This window comes from Podarcis gaigeae (assembly GCF_964106915.1).
Source record: "Podarcis gaigeae genome assembly, chromosome: 12".
Lineage (NCBI taxonomy): Eukaryota > Metazoa > Chordata > Lepidosauria > Squamata > Lacertidae > Podarcis > Podarcis gaigeae.
The window spans coordinates 61,739,734-61,762,737 of record NC_139688.1 but is presented as its reverse complement, the minus strand read 5'-3'; the positions used below and the strand labels follow the sequence as shown (position 1 = coordinate 61,762,737).

The 23,004-nt window shown below is 43.6% G+C and overlaps 2 protein-coding genes across 2 annotated transcripts in view; both read left to right on the top strand.

The window, feature by feature from the left end:
• Nucleotides 1–23,004, top strand: part of ADCY1 (adenylate cyclase 1) — a 392,554-nt gene that overhangs the window by 258,474 nt on the left and 111,076 nt on the right. The window lies entirely within an intron of this gene.
• On the top strand, nt 4,653–16,981 carry IGFBP1 (insulin like growth factor binding protein 1). Its single transcript, XM_083706410.1, has 4 exons — nt 4,653–5,072; nt 8,442–8,620; nt 12,047–12,175; nt 13,245–16,981. The coding sequence occupies exons 1-4, from the start codon at nt 4,730–4,732 to the stop codon at nt 13,374–13,376; spliced, it is 783 nt and encodes a 260-aa protein (XP_083562536.1). The 5' UTR covers nt 4,653–4,729; the 3' UTR covers nt 13,377–16,981.

Below are 23,004 nucleotides of genomic sequence, written 5' to 3'. Positions count from 1 at the left end.
GATTACAGCAACAACATTTGCAACAAAGAACACACACCTTATAGTAATCTGATCCAATACAAAAAGTCATATTAAAACATCTTTAAAATGGAATGGCTTATATCAAATAAAGAAATATTCAGTAATCTATTAGAATATAATAGTACACAATAAAATTAACTCTCAAACCACCAGCAAATAATAATTAAACAGAAATTCACTCTTAACAATTACAATAATTTTTCAAATTCAAAATCCTTTATTAGGCATAACACACCACACATAAATAACATAATACAATATTATATAAAATAATAATACAACGCAACATCATCAATTACAATAATTACTAAACCATGATCAATAAAAATAACTGCAAGTCACAATGCATAAAATACCACAATATATACAAAACCATGTAAAGGCATCAGATTGAGAAACAAAGACACACAACTTATAAAACTATTCCCCCCTCCCAGTTCCTCTTATTCCTTCCCAGCTGCTTCTGCTGTTCTTACAGTCCTGCCCTGGGAGAGGCTACTTGCTCAGCTGGGCTTGGCTGGCACGGGGTGGGCTCTTTCCTCCTTTTTTCACTTCCTCGTGGAGGAATCAGACTTCTGATGAATTTCTTTAGTGTCTTTCTGTAGGTTTTCTTGTGGGGCGACTTTGCCAAGCAACTTCCAACCAGGAGCCCTGTGGACAGCAGCTTTGAGTTCCTTTCCTCTTTTGGTGAGGCAGTTCCTTGTGAAGAATTTGGTGAAGCTGGAGCTGGCGATGCCTCCCAGCTGTTAACCCTTTGCCACAGAGCTAGTCTGAAGATGGGATGTTGGGGTCTCAGCATGAAGATCCTTAATCATCAATCAGGGGAGGTCATACAGTTCCAGAGCCATCTCTTGGGTCAGTGGTGAAAGGGAGGAGGAAAAGAAGCTGAGCTTGAATCCTGCCCAGACCTGGTGGGTGACTGTTGGTTAGCAGCCTACCCTGGATGGGGTCGCAGTTGGAGGCCGGGGGGCTTCTGGATCCAGCTCTGTCCCTGGAGGCTCAGGAGCCTCGGTGGCTACAGGGCCTTCAACCAACATTGTCTGGTTTGACAGCCATGGCCATTCCTGGACCGGGAAAGCCTGGCCACAGTCATTCATGTGGTGGTTACTTCAAGGCTGCAGTACTGCAATGTGCTCTAAGTGGGACTTCCCTCATGCCTGATCCAGAAGCTGCAATTAGTGCAGGATGCTGCAGCAGGATTGCTGACAGGAGTGAGCCCTTGACAGCGTATCACACCTGTGCTCAGAGATCTCACACTCTCCAACATATTGAAGCCAAAAACTGGGACGTGCATCTTCCCAGCCATGCTCCCGTGTGAGTCATGTGACCCATGCGAGAGCATGGAACTCACAAACATGCACTTTTGAGCTCTTTGATTCCATGTGAGATCGATCTCATGCATGTTTGGGCACCGTGCTGAGAGCATGGAGCCCCAAAACAGGAAGTCCTGATTTAATCTCTCAAGACAGATGGCTGCCAACCACAGATTGGGACTAGTTTACCCAGAAGATCACCTTAGCCAAAAGACACCCACTAGATCGCTTTCATCAGTCCCATTTTAAGCCATTAATATTAGGAAGCAGCCTTCACTGTAGTCTTTTCAGGGCCTGCTAGAAAACTTTCTTATTTAGACAAGATAAGTCTACCCAGATGCTTAGAAAGTCGATGCACATTTTCATCTGTTTCTAATCTATTGCTATTTTGACTGTTTAAAAGTTTTAAATTATTGTTCTTAATTTTTCTGTCAGGGAACTGCCATCAGCTCAGAGGCGAGAGGTGGAAGGGCAGTTGTGTTATAGGGAACCTCCAAAAATCTTGTGAAGCAGTTCCTCCTCCGGTGAGGAGGAAAGCCCCGCCTCCAGTGGAAAGGAGGTGCAGGGAGCAGGGAATGCCAGGGAGAGCCTCAACACTGAGCCCGAGCAAACAGGAGAGGAGGGAAGTGCCCCTTTGCCAGCACCCATTCTGCGCAGTAGGTTTCAGCGCAGGGAGGGGAGGAGAAGGATGGGGTCATGTGACTGTTATGCTGGGGGAGGTACAAAGACCGACCACTCCCAGATTCTGCTAGCAATTGAGCCAGACATGAACTTATGATGCTCTTCACTGTAAATAGCTTGCACTAAGAATAAAGCCTGGGAAAGACAGGTCAGAGTCTTGCCTGTTTGCTCTCGAGCAACCACACCAGCATCTGACATTTTCATATAATTTTTGAAAACCACTTTGGGTTTTTTATAATCAAGTGGTGTGTAATTTTTATGAAATAAATAAATAAATCACATGCAGCCAGGCCCTCAAGGAAGACGGTTGCTATCTCATATGGAGTTAAGCATTTTTCACTGGAAATGTAGAACCAAGTTATTTTTAAGTAAACTCTTGAAAATGCAAAGTATCGGATTGTGTTCAATTCAAAGCAAAGCAGCATTAGGAAAGTGACACTAGGACAAATGTTTGTGTAAGTTATTCGGGGCGCTGCCATGGCATTCCCTCTCACTCGTCAGCCTCGCCATTGCTTTAACAAACAAAAACAGTGTAAATCAGGGCCACTGGGTCAAAATAGTCACAGTGTAAAATGTTCTGACCGGGTAACAGCTGGTTTTCCTAACTGCTATCGACTTCTCTGAGTCATCACGGAACAGCACATGAATCACAGCCGCTGTGCTGTTACTTTTATAAGCCCTCGTTCCCACAGGCTCATGAGCTAAGTTTTCATTCCAGCCTCTGTTTGGGGTTTACAATGACGTCTAATGTTTAGAAGATGTCACTGAAATGGTCCTCGAGGGGCCAGGCTGTGTGCTGGTTACGCACATTTCAAACTCATTGCACCACCTTTCTTGAACTCTATTTAGGTTCAAGTGCTCAGTGATTCCCATTAAGTTCTGTGGGGCAAAGAACTTTCACGTTATTGATTTAAATGGTCTTAAGTGTGCCTGCTTATTCCCCCCTTTCCTATTCATAGTTCTCCCTTTGCTTCCCTGTTTTCTGCAAACTTGTCAGCCTCAAGTTTGTGATTCCCCAATGTTGATGTATCTTTTTTTTTAAAAAAAAAATGGAGCATTTCTTGCAATGTTTTCTTGGGAGCTTGTGCACATTTGAGCATTATTTAACAGTTCACTTTTTCCTCATTCAGATTAGGATGGAGTAGTTCACACCTGCATGTTTCTGAATCTGTATCTAGGGGGCGACTTCAGCCTTTCCTGGACATACCAGTAGGCTTTCCTTGTGGTGTTTGTCCCTGCCATCTGGTTTCTGGATTATACTATGTACCTGTAGGACAGATAGCTGCTCATGCCCCTTAAAAGGGGGGTGGGGGTGGAAGCCCTGCCCACACAAAAAATGTGCAATTGAAAATTCCTCCACCAGAAATAGTTAAGAGTGCAGCCAGAAAAGATGTGAAAGCCTTGAAGAAAGGGGAACAGTCAAAAGTGACCATTGATCCACACAGCCCTAAACCCGGAAGCAAATGGTCTGTGCCCCCAAGTGGGATGGTTTGGAACCTAAGTTCCTCAAACTTATTGGCTCTTCACTGTAGCAGGTAGACCCGAATTTAAAGGGGGAAAGCACTGAGAATGGTGGTGTTTGAGGGTAGCATCATGCGGAGTATGATGGGGATTAAGTGGGAATAAAAGCAGCCGCAAAGAGGCAAACTATATGCTAACAGCTGTTAATGCAGCCAGGTGTCTTTTAAAAAACGTTTCATAATGTTATTCATAGTTAATGCTATCTGGGTTTTTTGCTGTTTTAATGCTTTGAATAGGTTTTGGATTGTTTTATTATTTGCACAATGCCCTCAGGTGTCTTGCAGCCCCTTGACCTCCTTCCCTCCCTTTTACAGAAAGCCTACAGAGATGGATTCCAGCCTGGTCAGATTCATGTTTCCATGGAAGGAAATCCCACTTGCTTCCATGGGATTTACTCCCACTTAAGCATGCATAAGATACACCCTTGGTTTATGCTAAACTATATGCAAGGACAGTCTGCGTTATTCTTAAAGGGAGCAGCTGTGCGATGGAGCCTTTGATAAGCACGTAGCCCAGCCTCTTACCCACTGATGCCAGGGACTCACATCTGAGCTCTGCTAAAGCACAAGTGTATCCACAGGAAACCGTCCCAAATAAGCCTTTGCAAACACACTGTTGACATTAGCTCCTACGTGCTGCTGCGTTCAGGAGTTACCGGATCTCAGGGGCTTTGATTACCCTCTGGGGGCCTCTCTGGGTATGTCATTGTCCTAATAACCTCCAGCCACATGACAAAAATTAAACAAGAGGCCTTTGAATCTGTTGCTGTGGAAGTATGAAGTCAGCTACGGAGGTTTCAAGGCGTTCGTCTCTCCTCCGTCTTTCTCAACAATAATTTAAATACCAGTAATTGAATTGTCCAAAGTAGCAGGACTTCTGATAAAGAGGGAAAAAAGAGTTCCTTTTCTGTAGACATATTTAGAACCGTCCTGGAAAGGTTAAGAATGAGTAGAATAGTGATGCATTATTTCATCATTTAAAAAAATAGAGTGGGAGGGGCACAAACTACCAATGAAATGATGCTTTTCTGCCCCTCCTGCTCAGACAATAGTTAACTTGGGGTTAAAGATTAACAGACTGACAAGGAACTGTATAAATGCCCTGTGGCTGGAACACAGGGCTAGCTGAACGTGAGGAAGCGAACGGGTGCTCCTCTCCAGACTCAGCTGCTTTGCTGACTGGTCTCCTTCGCCATGTGTTCCACAGGCCTCCGCGGTGAGCTGCTGCTCCTGCTCCTCTGCCCTGGCCTCATCCTCGGGGCTGCTCTCCAACCCATGCACTGTGCCCCATGCACTGAAGAGGAGCTTGTGCTGTGCCCGCCGGTGCCTGCCAGCTGCCCTGAAACTGCTCATCCGCCAGGCTGTGGCTGCTGCCTTACCTGTGCCCTCCAGCTGGGGGAGCCCTGTGGAGTATACGCAGCCCGCTGTGGCCGGGGGCTCAGGTGCTCTGTGCCCCCAGAGGAACCCCGGCCCCTGCACGCCCTCCTCCATGGGCAGGGCACCTGCCTTCCCGCCTCTGACGCGGCAGAGGCTGCAGGTAAATAATGTGCCTTCCTGTTTTGCATACTGCTTTGCATGTCTAGCAATTAGCGCATGGTTAACTTACTTATTTTATTACATTTATATGCTGCCTTATTCTTCCAAGGAGCGCAAGGTTCTCCTCCTCCCCATTTCATTCTCAGAACAGCTTTGTGAGGTAGGTTAGGCAGTGATTGGTCCAAGGTCGCCCAGGGAGCTTCATGGCTGAGTGGGGATTTGAACTCTGCTCTCCCAGGTCCTAGCCTGGCACTCTAACCATTACACCACACTGGCTGTGGCAGAATGCCAAGAGTATGTGGCTTTGGCATCTTCTCCACAGCAAGCAGCCAGTGGCCAAAAAAATGTGGGAAATGTTCCTGCGTGTCAGAAAGCTGAGCTGTAGAAGCCCAGGCTGGGCCCAGTGCCAGGGCAAAGGCTTCGTCCACTGAACATTCCAGGTTTGATCCTGAGGCAGCATAAGTGGAGCTGAGCTCTGCCTGAGACCCTGGAGATCTGTCCCATAGGAGTCAGATCCACAGTGTGACTCCTGAAGGCACACCTTCACAAAGGGACGTTTTACTTATGGAGAAAGTTGGGGTCTGAGTGCAAAGCCAGGGGTATGTTGCTAAAATCTCAGTCAGAGGAAGAAACCCCCCAAGGGGCCTGCCCCCCCTTCACCTGTGGCAGCCATGTTGATGATGTTAATGTGTGTGTGTTGTGGAAGAAAAGGAAGGAAGGAAAATATTTGTTGCCTCTTTTCTGTCCTGCTCCTGTGTTTTTGCAGACACCTGACAAGCAATAATTCTCTCTCATTCACATCCACACCATTTAATTTCTACTTCTCAGCCTGTTGTTAAAGGCATAGGGGTTATGGGTAGTTTTAATAGAAATCATAGAATCATAGAATCATAGAGTTGGAAGGGACCCGAGGGTCATCTAGTCCAGCCCCCTAGCAATGCAGGAATCTCAGCTAAAGCATCCAGGACAGATGGCCACCCAACCTCTGCTTAAAAACCTCCAAAAAAGGAGAGGAAGGAATCTACTGAAAATAGATTCAATAAATGCTGTTGAAAATAGAATCTCTGCACCACAGTCCCCATCACTGGGATATGCTTTAAATTAATCAGCTCTGGAATACCGTTTCAGATGTCAGTGAAAATATTTATCATCTTTCACAGGACTAGACCTGTCGCTACAGCTAGGAGCAAAGCATGTTGTGATCACCTGGGAGCAACCACAGACTCCCATCTGCCTTTAAACTCTCCTGTGCCCAGTTTAGCTTCTGTGGTGCCAGTATTTCAGCTGTTGAAAATTACATTAAGCAAACCATAGGAAACGTTGTAGAACTGTGGCTTGATCATGAATGGATAGAATTTTGCTTTGCATTAGGATTCAGTCAAGGATTTACAAAATACTTGTGAATTCCTGAACATGTCTCTCCTGTCCCCCATTTTGCTTGTAGTTCAAGAGTCCCTAGTACCGGTAATTCCCATGGCTCAATTTGGACATAAGGATTGCTTAAATGGAAACTGACACTTTGACACTAGCCAAAGTGCTATGATTTGAAGTGTAATGAAAAAAGACTTTTGCCTGCTGCCTCTCCCCCACCCCCCGGCCAAATAGTTAGATCCAAGAGGTTTCCATCAAAGTCTTAGATTTCACTGCCACAGTCCCTTATTTATAAATCTCTCTACACCCCATCCCCACAAGGCTTCTATTTGTTACCCCTTCTGTTGCCTCCTTTTTGCTCACCTACAAACTTTTTTGCACATTCAATTAGTACTTTTTATTTGAAAATTGCTTCAAGTGCTCTTCCCACATTGCACATGGGCAAACCTGGGGTTGCCATTTTCAAAAGGAAGCAACTTGCATGATGCAAATGTTTGCAAACGTGTATTTGCCATAGTCAGGCAATATTTTTTCAATGTACATTGTAACCAAAAGCCATTTGCTCATGGTCCTTAATAGTAACACTCTAGCATGATGGAAGTAATTGTTCTAGGAGCAATGTTCAAAGACATCCTGTTTTCATGCTTCAACACACATTAAAGCCACACTAGAGCTTGCTCTAAATGCAATATTCGTAGTCCTGCATTTTGTCTTTCTGACCAGCTGAATGCTTGCTGTCTCCTCTGGACACCTATGAGCAATGTCACACCATTAACAGAAAGAAGCAAAGGGCTGTTGTTTACAGCAGTAGAAATTATCTTTCATTTCAGGATGCCTTCTCTTAGCTCTTGCATATGTTTGAATTTCTGATTTAATTGCTAGATTTTCTGTAATAAGTCACACTGTAGGGTTTTGAAAAATGTTTCTTATAAGAATAAGACTTTGAATTTGCTATCCCGCTTTATCACTACCCTAGGGAATCTCAAAGCGGCTAACATTCTCCTTTCCCTTCCTCCCCCACAACAAACACTCTGTGGGGTGAGTGGGGCTGAGAGACTTCAAAGAAGTGGGACTGGCCCATGGTCACCCAGCAGCTGCAGGTGGAGGAGCCGAGACGCGAACCCGGTTCCCCAGATTACGAGTCTATTGCTCTTAACCACTACACCACACCACACTGGCTCTTATAACCAGTGCTGGCTTCTGGATCTTTATACTCTGCACTAGAATCATCAAAATTCTGTATCTGTCTAACTCACATTTGTGATAAGAAAAGCTGAATCCGGAAATAAACAAAAATTACTTTTACGTGTACTTGTGATGGTTTTATTCCTCCTTCCTCTAAGAAATGCAGATGACACAAACAGTTCTCACCCCTTGCTCCTTTTTATGCTTACAGCCTTGTGAGGAATCATGGGCTGAGAAAGAGAGACAGGTTCAAAGTTGTCCAGGGAGCTTCATTTGTGGAGCAGAGATTTGAACTTGGGTCTCTCCAGTCTTTGTTCAACACTGCCAGATAGATTCATTCTAAGATGAGATTCATCTTAATTGGCATTATTCTTGTTTTGCATGACTCTACCGCTATTAAAAAAAAATCCCATAATTTATACAGCTTCTGTTAGTCACGAAGAGGGAAAAGGTGTTACATAGGTTACTATTGGAAAGCTGCATCTTCTGGCCTTTGAAAATCATAGCAACTAATCTGCACTCTCCCTAGGCACTGGCCTACACTGATTTCACAGCTATATGGGCTAGATATTTTCTTTTACTTTATTTAAGAGATCCAAGATTCTCGGGAAGTTGAATTATTATAGACAATACAGTGTTTTCAAGTTTTCATAAAAACCATGGCACACACAGAAGACTCCATATAAATGTCTGTTTTTCCTTGAGGTATGGAGGTTCCAGCCAGGATGTCGTAGTTCTGCTCTTCTAGAGCTGCCATTCATTTCTGCGGAGCTTGTGTGGAGTCATGTTTCCATTTGTGCTTCTCCCCTGGTAGAGTCCCTGGAGGCAGAAGACATGCCCCATGAAGACCGTGACATGACAGCTGATCAGCAGGACAATACCCAGCTGACATTTGCTGCTGGCCAAGATAAGCCTGTCCCTTGGAATTCGGCCGCTGCCCATGAAAGTGTGAAAGCCAGGAGACTGAATGAACTTAAGAAGTTAAAGAAACAAGTGAGTTCTCTAACATCCATTTTCTCTTGTATCTGCACACTAAATTGAAGCAAAGCAGGCCATCAGTAGAAACATAATTTAGAATGCCATGAAATTAATTCCTTAAGCCATGACAAATTATATGGTTCTAATGTGGTATAAATAGCAAGTGTTCTGGGCCTGACCATGGGGAACTCCAGTTCATATTCCCACCCACTCACCAAACTCGCCACATGGATTTAGGCAAATTGCCATTTCATAGCCACGAGGCTAAAATGCCACACACGAACTAGTTGGAAAAACAGTGTTGGGATACGTGTCTAGGGTAGGGCCAGTTCAAGACATTTTGCCACTTAGGGCAAATCAGAAAACTCCTCTTCCCTCCCCCCCCCCCGAACCACCTGAGGCGACGAGAGGCAGCCTGGAGAAACCACAGCATGCGGAAGCAGCAGGGGATCACAAGGAGGCCAGAGAGGAAATAGGCAGTGGCAGTGATGGAGGGGCAACTCAGGGGGCAACTGGGGTGGTAGCGGCAACTCCTATCTGCAGGGAAGGAGAGAATCCGTTGCACTGCTGAAAGTTCTTCCAGATGTTTGGTCAGAATCTCCTTTCCTTGTAATGAAGCCATGAGTTCGGGTCCTGCTCTCTGGAGCAGGAGAAAACAAGCTTGCTCCCTCTTCCATGTGACAGCCCTTGAGATATTTGAAGATGGCTATCGGGGAAGAAATGGAGGCAGTGAGAGATTTTACTTTCTTGGGCTCCATGATCACTGCAGATGGTGACAGCAGCCATGAAATTAAAAGACGCCTGCTTCTTGGGAGAAAAGCAATGACAAACCTAGACAGCATCTTAAAAAGTAGAGACATCACCTTGCCAACAAAGGTCCGTATAGTTAAAGCTATGGTTTTCCCAGTAGTGATGTATGGAAGTGAGAGCTGGACCATAAAGAAGGCGGATCACCAAAGAATTGATGCTTTTGAATCATGGTGCTGGAGGAGACTCTTGAGAGTCCCATGGACTGCAAGAAGATCCAACCTCTCCATTCTGAAGGAAATCAGCTCTGAGTGCTCACTGGAAGGACAGATCCCGAAGCTGAGGTTCCAAGACTTTGGCCACTTCATGAGAAGAGAAGACTCCCTGGAAAAGACCCTGATGTTGGGAAAGACGGAGGGCACAAGGAGAAGGGGACAACAGAGGACGAGATGGTTGGATAGTGTTCTCGAAGCTACCAGCATGAGTTTGACCAAACTGCGGGAGGCAGTGGATGACCAGAGTGCCTGGCATGCTCTGGTCCATGGGGTCACGAAGAGTCAGACACGACTAAACTACTAAACAACAACAACAAATCATGTTTCTTCTCAGTTTCCTCTTTTCCAGGCTAAACATACCCAGCTCTCTCCACCATTCCTCATAAGGCTTGGATTATAAACCCTTGATCATCTTGGTTCCCTCTTCTGCACGCATTCCAGCTTGTCAATTTCCTTCTTAAATTGTGGTGCACAGAACTGGACACAGTACTTATGTGGTCTGTCCAAGGCAGAATAGAGTGATACAGTGGTACCTCAGGTTAAGTACTTAATTCGTTCCGGAGGTCCGTTCTTAACCTGAAAATGTTCTTAACCTGAAGCACCACTTTAGCTAATGGGGCCTCCCGCTGCTGCCGTGCCACTGGAGCACGATTTCTGTTCTCATCCTGAAGCAAAGTTCTTAACCTGAAGCACTATTTCTGGGTTAGTGGAGTCTGTAACATGAAGCATATGTAATCCAAGGTACTACTGTACTATGGCTTCCCTTGATTGGGACACTATACTTCTGTTGATGCAGCCTAGAATAGCATTAGCTTTTTTAGCTGCTGCATCACATTGTGGACTCATGTTAAGCTAGATCCTTTTCACATGTACTGCTAGTAAACCAGGTATCCCCCATCCTATATTTGTGCATCTGGTTCTTCCTGCCTAAGGGCAGAACCTGACACTTGTCCCTATTGAATTTTATTCTGTTAGTTTTTGCCCCTTTCTCAAATCTGTTAAGGTAATCTTGTATCCCGATTCTGTATTTTGTGGCATTAGCAACCCCTCCCATTTGTTTTGTTTTTTTTCAATATATATATATATTGGTTTTCTCTTATAACACACAGACAAAACACAAAAGAAAACATTATATTTGACACAACATAAAAACTTAAGAACAATAAAAACACACCAAATAAAATAAATTTTTTTCCTTCTTGTTCCCTGGTGTATTTACATTGCTAAAAGACTTTCTCGACACCCTCCAATCTGGATTTCATCATATCACAGTTACATGCAACCCCTTCCATTTGGTGTCTTCTGCAAATTAGATGAGCATCCCCTCAACACCTTCATCCAAGTCATTAGAAGCATCAGAGCCATCATGTATATTACACCCCACAGAGGAAAACAAGGATAAGAAATGTAGGTTCTAGCCTACTCTGAAGTTAGGATACTGGATTTCAGCAGTTTACAGCTGGAAAATACTCCCAGACACTAGGCCCAGCCAGCTGATCTTTCACCATGTTCCATATTTATCCTATGTTCAATGCTCACATATAACAATATACTCACATAGCACTGTAATGCCAATAAACATTTGCATTTGGTATCTTAATTACAAAGTTACTTGTTGTAGGATTATAATACTCTTACAAAACTGTTGTGAAAGGAATGTAATCAAAACTCTGAAAACTGTAAGGAACTATATTTACTATTTATTTACTAATAAATAAAGTAATAAGCAGAGAAGCAGTCATAGCAGCAATGTTATGAATTAGGATGGGAGGGTTTGCTGAGTGTCCTGTACCTACAAAGAAGTGCCACTTGAGAGCACCAAAGAACAGAAAGTGAGCTGCTTAAGCAGAACAGCATGGCGTGATGGAGCTCAGTCCATGTGGTTTGTCATAGAATCATAGAGCTGGAAGAGACCATGAGGGTCATTGAGGCCAACCCCCTGGAACGTAGGCATCTTTCACCAATGGGGGGCTCAAACCCATGGCCCTTGATTAAAAGTCTCCTGCTGGCTGAGCTGTCACAGACTTAAGAGCATGAGTATTATGAATACCTTTGACAATGACCCTTGGATGCAGTAGATTCTCTTATTTGTCTGAAACAACAACTTGTGTTGTTAGATAGCAAGAGTCATATAAACATCGTCTGGTTATATAATGCCAAGGTTTCAGGTTCAATCCCCGCATGGGACACCTGCCTATTCCTGCATTGCAGGGGGTTGGACTAGACAATCCTCAGGGTCCCTTCTAACTCTGTGATTTTGTGCTATCCAGCCACGAGTAAGGCCCTTTGGGTTCAAGGACTACAGACTTTAAAATGCATTAATAAGTAGTTTGCTCCAGATTTCATTATAAAAAGTTGTTTATATATCAGTTCTTATATGTTATTATTTAACACTTCAATATTTACAATATTCTTTCAGGCACCATGTAAAAAAGAACTCTACAAGGCGCTGGAGAAGTTAACCAAAGATCAACAAAGAATCGGCGGAGAGATATACAGATTCTATTTGCCCAACTGTAATCGGAATGGATTTTACCACAGCAAGCAGGTAATCTTGTTTTGGGGGGTAGGGATGGATAACTGCTGGTTTCTCTCAGATACACATTTTTTCTTTCTTTATTTCAGTTTGCATCAGTTTGTGGCTTATTAAATAATTTTAGGGTCCTCGTGAGAATCCAGCAATATTTTATTGTGTCTATCTCTTGAGGCATACATGTTGATATTTTCATGCACACTTTTATCTCATGCACACATTTTTGTTACCATGTTGCGGTTGAAGAACAGCATCACAAAATATGGAGAAAGGCCAGTTTTGAAAGATAGCTATGTTTCTGTTCATATGTTGTCTTGAGAAGTGCAAACTGGGTACATTTGCATCCAAACATGAAACAAATTTCTTCCACATCCCTGGAGTCAATAGCTAGAGTCAATTCTTCCCATGTTGCTGAAATGAATGCTTTCTTTGGAAGAAGGCCTCTGTCTGCAACAAGACAGTGGAAACAGCAACTTCCTATGGTAGAAAATGGTTTTCAGTTGTACAGGATTAGAATAAAAAAGGAAGAGGGGGAGAAAGTGCTTTGGAATTAGCTCTATGCAGACTCCTCATTCTGAGTACAAGTGTGAAGATCCCACTCCATCACAACATTGATATCCATGTGAAAGATATGTATGGGACCTACAGACGCAGCTGCTATGTGCAGTTCATGCCTTCTGCACATTTGGAGGATACTCAAACATCAGTCCATGTACAAACGTTCTTCCGTCGGCATGGATATTGGGTGCAGAGAGTGGGAGGCCTTGCTCCCACAACAGCAAATCATTCCATTACATTGTCTGAACAATCTGAAGTGTAGGTCCCCAGTCTCCACACATTTTAGTAATAGAGACACTCCATATCCAACATTATGCATATATAATTGATTGAGCAATGTAAACATATGGCTGAGTGACAATTGCTGTTTGCTTGAATTACTAATTTTATTTCTACCCACATTGAGTAGCCAGCATCCCTCCAATGTGTTTCAAAATTGAATGACTCCCTCAAATAACCTCATCTCATGAAGCATCCACTCCATTTCAATTACTTTGAAATAAACTTAGTCATTTACCCCAACTAGTGTGAAACTTCACTTGATCGAAGTCCTGCAAAATGCTGGTGCGTCTATCCAAAAGATGGGAGCAGAATTCCTGGATCCATCGAAGTGACCGGCAACCCTGAATGTGAACAGTATTTTGACTCACAAGAATAAGAGCAAATATACAACAAAGTTTATGCAAGTAGACTCCAATTTTTCCACAGTCAAGGAAACCCTCAGGCAGCAGGTCTTTCAGCACAGACTGGTCACACAGCCTAGTCCTAGGCATGATTTCTCAGATGCAAAGCCCCCATGATCCCAGGATGCACTGCCTGTCAGTGCATATAGGACTGTGACCTAGTGTTGCAGGGGAAATCCCCAATATTGTCTCATCTTGTAATCTTAAAGAAGATTGGACAGTGGAGATGCTGGACCTTCACACCTTCAAATGTAGAAATAACAGTAACAGGACCACTTTTGTAGCCTGATCATATTTCATGATTCATAAACAGTGCTGGATTATTTATTTTAAATTTTTTATATATTTTATTTGTCTGCATTATTAACTTATAAATCTGTATTCTTCAATACTTTGATACTTAATATATGATACTTTTAATATTGTTTCTCTGAAAATATGCACTTTTTCTGTTTTCAAAGAGCACTGTAGATCAGTTAATAGAGTGCAAAAATTATGGAGAAAATAGTTTTGTCAATGATTACTTTTGTATCATGTATTTATGCCATTTGAAAGTGTAGTGTAGATATGAAAACGACACCGAGTACAGTTCTAGTATTTATTTAAAAGCCTATTCCATTTTCTTTTTCTTTCTTTCTTTCTTTTTATTATGCTTTATTATAAACACCACCAAAAATCAAAAAGAAAAACCATACATCTATGCCAATTGTTACACCAAATACAAAATAAACAAAAGAATAAAACCATATATTCTAACAGTAGATCTTCTTCAAGTACATCTAACTTCCCGTCTTCTCCATACTTCATTTAATATTTACAAACTTATTGCATAAACCTGTCTGTTCATTTTATAATAAAGTATTATTCTCCTATGATCTTGTTTCTTATTTCGTACAACTGCAGAAGTTATTCAAAGGCAGCGAGCTAGTTCATACTGCAACAATTCTTCTTAAGATGTGTTTCTAAAATCTCCCACTTTGCAATAAATACTTGTTTTGACTTATCTTTCATTTTTTTGGACAATTGGGCTAACTCCATATTTGGCTAGTTTTTGTAACCATTCTGACCTGGAAGGGATATTATCCTTTTCCAATTAGTCACTATTAAGATTCTCACTGCGACTGTAGTGTATAAAAAAACTTATTTTACATTCCTAGGAATGTCTGGCCCTGTTATTCCAAGTTGAAAAGCTTCTGGTTTTTTAAAAAATGAAACCCTAAACATTTTTTTAAGTTCTACATAGATGATGTCCCAGGAGATCTTAATTTTTTTAACATAGCCACCACATGTGGAACATAGTGCCAGTTTCTACACCGCATCTCCAACAAGTACTAGATACATTTTTTTACATTTTGGAAAGCTTCCATGGCGTCAACAATATTGCATTTTTTAGAAGTTTTCCCTCAAAGTATAACACGCTGGCCTTGGCCAATAAAGCGAGATGAGCGCCGCAACCCCAGAGTTGGCCATGACTGGACCTAATGGTTAGGGGTCCCTTTACCTTTACCTTTATAACATGCTGTGAATTTCCAATTAACTTTACATAAATTTTCCCACTCTTTCATTTCTATATTATACCCAAAATCCTGGGCCCATTTAATCATGACAGCTCTCACCTCCTCCTAACTTCCCAGTCAAAGAGGAGGTGGTACACCTTTGAAAGAGTTTTTATTTTTGAATTAACCGAATCCGCTTCCAATCTGGATATTTCTGGTGCAAACCTCCTTTTTTTATCTGTTTTAAATGTTTCAAACAATTGATAATAATGAAACCAGTCTGCTATTTGCTCTCTTATATCTTCAAAGCTTTTCAGCTTTAGATCATTGATTTCTTCCCTTAATAAAGTTTTATATATTCGCCAATGTCCACCCGTATTTTTCCTCTTTACCGCAGCTGCTTCAATTGGTGATATCTACCAAGGTGTTTGGGGCTCTAAAAGATCTTTATATTTCTCCCAGACTGTGTATAGGGATTTTCTGACAATGTGATTCAAAAAGTTCTTGTGAATTTTAACTTTCCTATGCCACATGTGCCACTGTTGTCGTACCCCTCTAAATCTAACAAGTCTGGGTCCTGAAACGTGCACCACTCTTTTAGCCAGGTGAGGCAGGCGACCTCATTTTAGGTCAGGTTGGGAAAAGCCTCCTCTTTCTTTAATATCAATTAGGATTTGATGTTTAATTCTAGGTCTCCTCCCCTGCCATATCAATTTCGAGATGTCTTTTTGCCAGGTTTTGAGGCAGCCTGTCCCACCTAGTATCGGGATTGTTTGAAACAGAGGAAGTAATTTAGGAAGCATGGTCATTTTGATGATGGAAATTTTTCCTAAAAATGAGGTTTACCCTGTTCCATATCTCGATGTTTCTTTTTGTTTCATTCCAGACTTTCGTATAGTTATCTTGAAACAAATTTATATTTTGGGTGGTAATCCAAATACCTAGGTATTTTACTTTATTACTAATTTTTAGGCCAGATGTTTTTTCCAAATCGTCCATTTCTTGCACTGTTACATTTTTGACCAACAATTTCATCTTAGAGGGATTCAATTTAAAGCCTGCTGCTTCTCCAAAAATTTTAATTTACTTGAATGCTCTTATCAAGCTTTCTTTTGGATTTTCGGTCATGCTGAGGAAGTTTGTGTGCCTTGGGTGCCTTGTCTCCTAGGGTTATTCCTTTGATGCCTTGATCTTCTCACATTGGATTGTTCAGAACTTCCAACACTAAAATGAAGATCAATGGAGACAATGGACATCCTTGCCGGGTACCTTTACCTATTAAACATTCTTCTGTGATGTTTCCATTGGCATTAATCCCTTTGTAAAATTGTTCACCGAGCCCTATTTTCTACACCAGCTTTTTCATGAATTTCCATGATATGTTATCACTGAGCACAGTTCTAAAGGTAAAGGTAAAGGTAAAGGTAAAGGCACCGCCTGCCCGTATGGGCCAGTCTTGCCAGACTCTAGGGTTGTGCGCTCATCTCACTCTAGAGGCCGGGAGCCAGCACTGTCCGCAGACACTTCTGGGTCACGTGGCCAGCGTGACAAGCTGCATCTGGCGAGCCAGCGCAGCACACATTCCATTTTCATAGCATGCTGACATCACTCCTCCATTTCCATGTTCAATTCCATGGAGCAGCTCATCCCCTGGGCATTTGTCCCGTGACTCCTAGGCATAGGGCCAAGAGGTCTGTCTTTTATCCCACTGCTTTCCCCAGGAAAACCCACTGATTACTGGAACAACCATCCATTGGGTTTTCTACAGATGGTTCTGATTCAGCAGTAAACAGTGGTTTTCCCCAGGGAAAGCAGTAACTTTCACACATAGACCCTGCAGTTGCTGCTGCCACAGGAAAAGCCTCCCACCCATGTCGTCTGGCAGGGTGGAAGCACAGCTCAACAAAGACAGTTCCTCCTAACTGGGCATCAGTGTAAAGGTCGCCATGCAAGAAAGAACATCCTCCTTTTATAGTGTCATAAATGAATAAGACTACAATGTATAACATTTAGCATATGTAAAATCTCACAAGTTGACCTTGTGTTATTTAAGATGAATTATGAAATAAACTATTTTCTTTTGACATACTCTCTTTTGCTTTCATCAAAGTGCTGGCTTGAACACTGAGCTGCAACAAGCACGAATGTTGTTATGAGCCACTAATGGCTAGAGATAGCAGGTGGGGAGGTACATTTGCACCTGTATTTCAAGTTGGATGGGAGTTCATCGTGCATGGCCAGCCACCCCATGGCATGTGGCTGGGTTTGCAGTATTGGAGGGTTTCCACTTGGCTGTGCATCACAATGCAAATGCATATCAAGATATATATCTGCCTCCTCTCTTCATGCACAGCTCCCAGCTGAACAGGACATCTCCCTTGCTACACTGAAACAACCAGCACTCTTTTAGCCTAAAGTCTGCAGCTTCTCTGTCCTATAGGCTCATTTTGTCACATCAGTCGTGAAGGCCACTAGGTAACCTTGAACCTACCATCACACACAGGTACTCCTGTCAAAGCTTATTATATGAAAAAAATCACTCACTATCCACATCAAAACAGCCAGACCTGTGTGAAGTACTCTAAACAAATAAGCGGCCATGGCTGTCTTAATCATAGGCACCAGGGGTGCAGGGCACCTGGCGCTGGGCTCTCAGGGGTGCCAGGCCAAGAATCCGGGGCCCGAGAGTTGGAGTCCGGGGAAGAGCCTGCCGGCCGGTTGGAGCGCTATGGTGGGCTCTTCTGCTGCGAGTTGGGAGGGGGGCAAGTGAGCCAACAAGGCACTGAGACGGCCAGCCAGCTCTGCCCTCCTGCATGCCTGGGATTGGCGTAGGGCCGTGGAGAGGCCTGCCCAGCACACTCTGCTTACACCATGCAGCAACCGGCTTTGCTCAGTCGCTGACACCGACGCGTGTGGGGCATGGGGAGGAGAGGGAATGAACAAAGGAACAGTTTTACACAGAGGGCTTGAGAAATGCAAGAAAACATCAAAGTAGCTTGAGGGTGTGTTCTCTATAAGGAGGGATTTGAAAATAACCTTGAAAGTGAGGAGTATCTTTAGTGTTTCTTTCTCCTTCTACCCCTCCCCACTCTTCTTCTCCACCTCTCCCCCCAGGCAACCCCCTCCTCCTTAACAGCTTTAAGGGGAAAGGGAGAATGTTGCAGGTCTGCGTGTGTGCCCTGTTTCTCACTTTCCTTCCCTGTAATAACAAAATATTTCTGCTGCTGATCTTAATCTTGTTTTGCCCTCCCCACACTCCCACCCATGTGCACACTAATTTCGGGAAAGACAGGCTGGAGCTGCCACGTGGAGAGCATCAGCCCAGCAGTGGTATTGCTTAGGCTCCCATTGACAAATGTGCTCCCACTTACATACATGCCAAAAATAGCACAGAAAATGGGCGGGGTGGAAGCAGAATGGGGAAGATCCCACTTAGGATAAGGAGACCCCAGTGAAAGTGACTCCCACAGGGGAGCTGCAGAAAGTATGTGGCTGGTCAAGGGAGCCTTGGACTCCAAAAAAGTAAAAAAAACCACTGCTCTAGTGTTTTGCCTGCACTGAGCAAAGTCCCCTATAACTGTTCTCCTACAAAACAAAACAAAAAAACCAACTATACAGCATGCTCCTGCAAGGATCTCTTGGAGGCAGCAGTGTCTTTGAAGACTTGCTGAGGGGAAAGTGATTTGGGTGAAACAAAAGCCAATGATTTGCAAAAGTGGGTGGGACAAGAGCAGGCCAGTGGGCACACAATGCATTCCCCCGACAGCCATAGATCTCTTCCCAGTGCACAGACAGCCTGTTCCAAATAGCTCTCCATAAACATGTCCTTTAAGTATTAAGCTCTTGCCATCTAGCAAAATTGCTCAGCACTTTTCATACTTTAAATATAATTTGAATGGCTAATATAGGAATCTCTGTGGAGCCATCCATGGTTACTCAGTTTAAAAAAGGAAAAGGAAAAGTGTGAGCAGAGATACCAAAAATGATTTCCCAAAAGGTTTATAAAAACCATTACTTAATTTTAGGGCTCGGGTCAATAAGGGATTATGCTATGCTAATGTTTCTATGGAATTTAGTCATAAAAAGTTCAGCCTGTACTAAAAACTAATTAATTCTGAGGTTTTGGTATGCATTGAAACTTCCTTCTCCTCATGCACAAATAGCAAACATTGTGCCCTCTGGGCTGGGCTTGCCAGGGAGGTGGAATGTGATATTCCAAGCTCCAAAGACTATTGCACTGTATGCCAGGGGGAAAGGACATTTTCTGAGGGAGCTTGAAAGATAATAGATCTGCTTACAGGCGATGCTAATTTCATTTTCTGTCACTTATGTAGGGATTTATTCAGTTTATTTATTACTCTCCTTAACATACTGACCCAAATATGTAGAGCAACCTAGCAGGCCTCAAGAAAGTACTTTGGCTGCTTGTGGGGAACTGCCAAGGGGGCAGGGCAAGCACTCGGAGGCTGCAGTGCATTCAGCGCTGTCCCACCCTTGAGGCAAGGTGAGACAGCCACCTTGGGCAGCAGGATCCACAGGGGCAGCAGATCCAAGGAACACATGACTTGCTGCTGCCGCCGCCACCATGCTGGCAAGGCATCTGTGGCATACTCCTGGGAGCAGGAATCGGCGGTCTCTTGGGTAGCCCATCCCAGGCTGCCTCTACAGAGACCTCTTGGCCAAAGTGAGGCACTGCTGGTCTCGCCTCACTGCCTCGATGCCAAAATGTCTTGGGCTGGCCCTGAATGCCTTGGTGGTCTGCACTGGACCAGCACATTTACCAGCTTTGCAGAATTGGAGCAGAGAAATGCCTGTGATGGTAACAGTGCGTCTGGAGGAAAAGCCTGCCTGTCCTCAGGTTCCTAGAAGGGAGTGAAGATGCCAGTCTGCACACGGAAACACATTTAGTACCTTGGAGGCAAGGCAGGGCTCTGTTGTGGGGTCTGTTCCTATATTCAATTTATTTAATTATATTTATTTATTTCCTGTCCATCTGGCTGGGTTTCCCCAGCCACTCTCCATGGTTTCCAACAAAAGATTAAAAATACATTAAAACATCAGCCATCAAAAACTTCCTTCAACAGGGCTGCTGTCAGATAGTTATTTCCTTGACATCTGGTGGGAGGGCGTTCTATAGGATGGGTGCCCTCTGTCTGGTTCCCTGTTACCTCACTTCTCGCAGTGATGGACCCGCCAGAAGGTCCTTGGAGCTGGACCTCAGTGTCTGGGTTGAACGATGGGGGTGGAGATGCTCCTTCAGGTATATTGCATAATATAAAGGTCAAGGTAAAGGTACCCCTGACTGTTAGGTCCAGTCGTGGACGACTCTGGGGTTGCGGCGCTCATCTCGCTCTATAGGCCAAGGGAGCCGGTGTTTGTCCACAGACAGCTTCTGGGTCATGTGGCCAGCATGACTAAGCCGCTTCTGGCGAACCAGAGCAGCGAACAGAAACGCCATTTACTTTCCTGCCAAAGCGGTACCTATTTATCTACTTGCACATTACGTGCTTTCGAACTGCTAGATGGGCAGGAGCTGGGACCAAGCAACAGGCGCTCACCCCGTTGCAGGGATTCAAACCATCAACATTCTGATCAGCAAGCCCTAGGCTCAGTGGTTTAGACCGCAGTGCCACCCACGTTCCTAGAATTGAATAATATAGGAAAGAGCAAAAAGGTAAGTTCTCAGATCCAATGAGTGTGGGGGTTATAACTGACGCCAGCAGTGATGTGCAGTCGGTGGACTAGGGGTCTAGGCTAGTCTCCTAAATGTTCCTGGTGAATTAGAGTATTAAAGCCTGGTGCCCAAAGCTCAGAAGGCTCCTGTCCGGCTTAGAGAGGCGCAAAGTTCCCCTATGAAAAATTTCAGCACACACTACAGGTCCCCAGCAATGTCCCTGTCAGGGTGAGAGTCAAGGTTTGCTCCGTCTAAACCATTCCAAGATTCAATCTATTTGCTTTCCTTCTATAGAATTCAATGGGATCTGAACATCTTAGAATAACCCAGTCCTGTTTGTTAGGCCTGGCCTGCTATCCTGGCTTTCTGCTTGCAGAGACTTAGGTTTTTAAAAAACGTACACAGCTCACTGGGTAAGTATGGAAAGAAGCATTTGGCAATGTGATTCCCAGTGCTATTTTTCCAGAAAAAGAGCTGCCAGAACTCAGCATGAACGCCTTCCTTGTACTCTTATCATGGCAGCGGCTGAGAGGCGCTGAAACTAAGTTCTGGCAAGTTCTGACTGAAGAAAGCCCTGCTGATTCCACCATTTTCTTAAGCCACATGTTGCAAAATGACAGCTGCATCTCACAAAGAGACAAGGGTACAACATGGTGCACCCCCCCCCCATCATGCGCTGTGCGTTTGTGAGGGCACCCTTTGCAGATTCCACAGCAGCTACTGGCAGGCTCAAGGGCCAGGCTGGTGAGCCCTGTTTTAGTCTACCTGCCTTCACCACCTTATTCTGTGTACATGTGTCTCACATCCAGGCCATGTGATGTGAAAAATGCTACATGCAGATTCTTACACCCTTTGTTCTTAACATATGCTTTCCATGGTTTATGTGAAAGTGATTAGCAATAATCAGGTGTAATACTGAAGTTTGTTTTATTGTGTTTTCATTGGGATCCTAAATCACAAGTGAAGTGTTTGCTTATTAAAATATTGAGCTGAGAACTGAATTTTTAAAAAACACCAATGAAAGCACAAAAAGAGGCATTAATTCACTTTTACACCATTCAGTTCTGTGTGGGCCAAAAATAACAGAGCTAATTCCACACATGTTACTGAATTATGCCCCACACTAATTACAGCTGGCACCTAGGAGGACTAGGTTTTTAACTTTTTGGGTGGCATGAAAAACTTCCCCAAGCTCATCTTGATCATCCTATATGTGTGGTGGAGTCTCCTTCTTTGGAGGTCTTGAAGCAGAGGCTTGACAACCATATGTCAGGAGTGCTCTGATGGTGTTTCCTGCTTGGCAGGGGGTTGGACTCGATGGCCCTTGTGGTCTCTTCCAACTCTATGATTCTATGATTCTATGATATACAGTGGTACCTCTAGATGCGAATGGGATGTGTTCCGGAGCCCCGTTCACATCTAGAAGCAAACATAACCAGCGACGGCATGTCTGCACACGTGCACGCCGCTTTTCGCCACTTCTGTGCATGCGCGTGATGTAATTTTGAGCATCTGCGCATGCGCAAGCATCAAAACCCGGAAGTAACACACTGTATTTGCGTTGCCTGACCTTGTCCACATTGTTGGAGGTCAGATGGATCCCACAAATATTTCAGGTATAAACTGGAAAATCATTAGGCAGTTTGGCTTCTGAACAGGATTTCTGGGGACAGGGTGGGGGGATATTGGATGCTCATGTCATGTCTTTTTGAAAATTAAATACTTGCCTTAATTTAAAACACTGTAATTTAAAACACTCTAACATATTGAAGTAGAAAATATGGAGAAAATTCTGTGACCTTAACTTTGTGATAGCAAAGTTATACTGTAGATATACTGTATTCCGACCCAATGCCATTTGATAGGCTATCTGCTTTTTAAGGCAATGACTGTTTTTCTGCTTGTTCTGTCCACATAGAGCAGGTTTGCGGAGCAGCTCCATTAGAACCTTCATTAGGCCACATTAGGAATCCTACAACTTACAACAATGCTAATCCTCACCTGAAAACAGAGTGAGACTTCGGCCCAGCTTTTCTGGACTGCTCTCCTCTGAAAGAGGCGTGTTCTGCACATCACTAAGGGAGGAGCAGAGTCTTTGCCATGAAAGTGAATTATTGATCCCATTTTATAAACAAACAAACAAACAAACAAACAAACAAACAAACAAACACAGTGGTATATTTATTGAATCTCTCAAAGCAGTTTTTATAAAGGACTCCTTAAGTTCTGTGTGATTCTGGAGTCTCCTTTCATGAATCAGGAAGCATGTTCTGAGTCATTCAAGAACTTTGCCAACACTGGAAAAGTAGCTCAGAGCACTTAAGCTCAGGAAGATCAACGAGTTTTAAAGTGCCCAACTTAACTTCTTGCTCATGGCCCCAAGATTCAGGAGCAGGAATCTATCACCCTTTGTAGAAATCAAAAGATACTTTC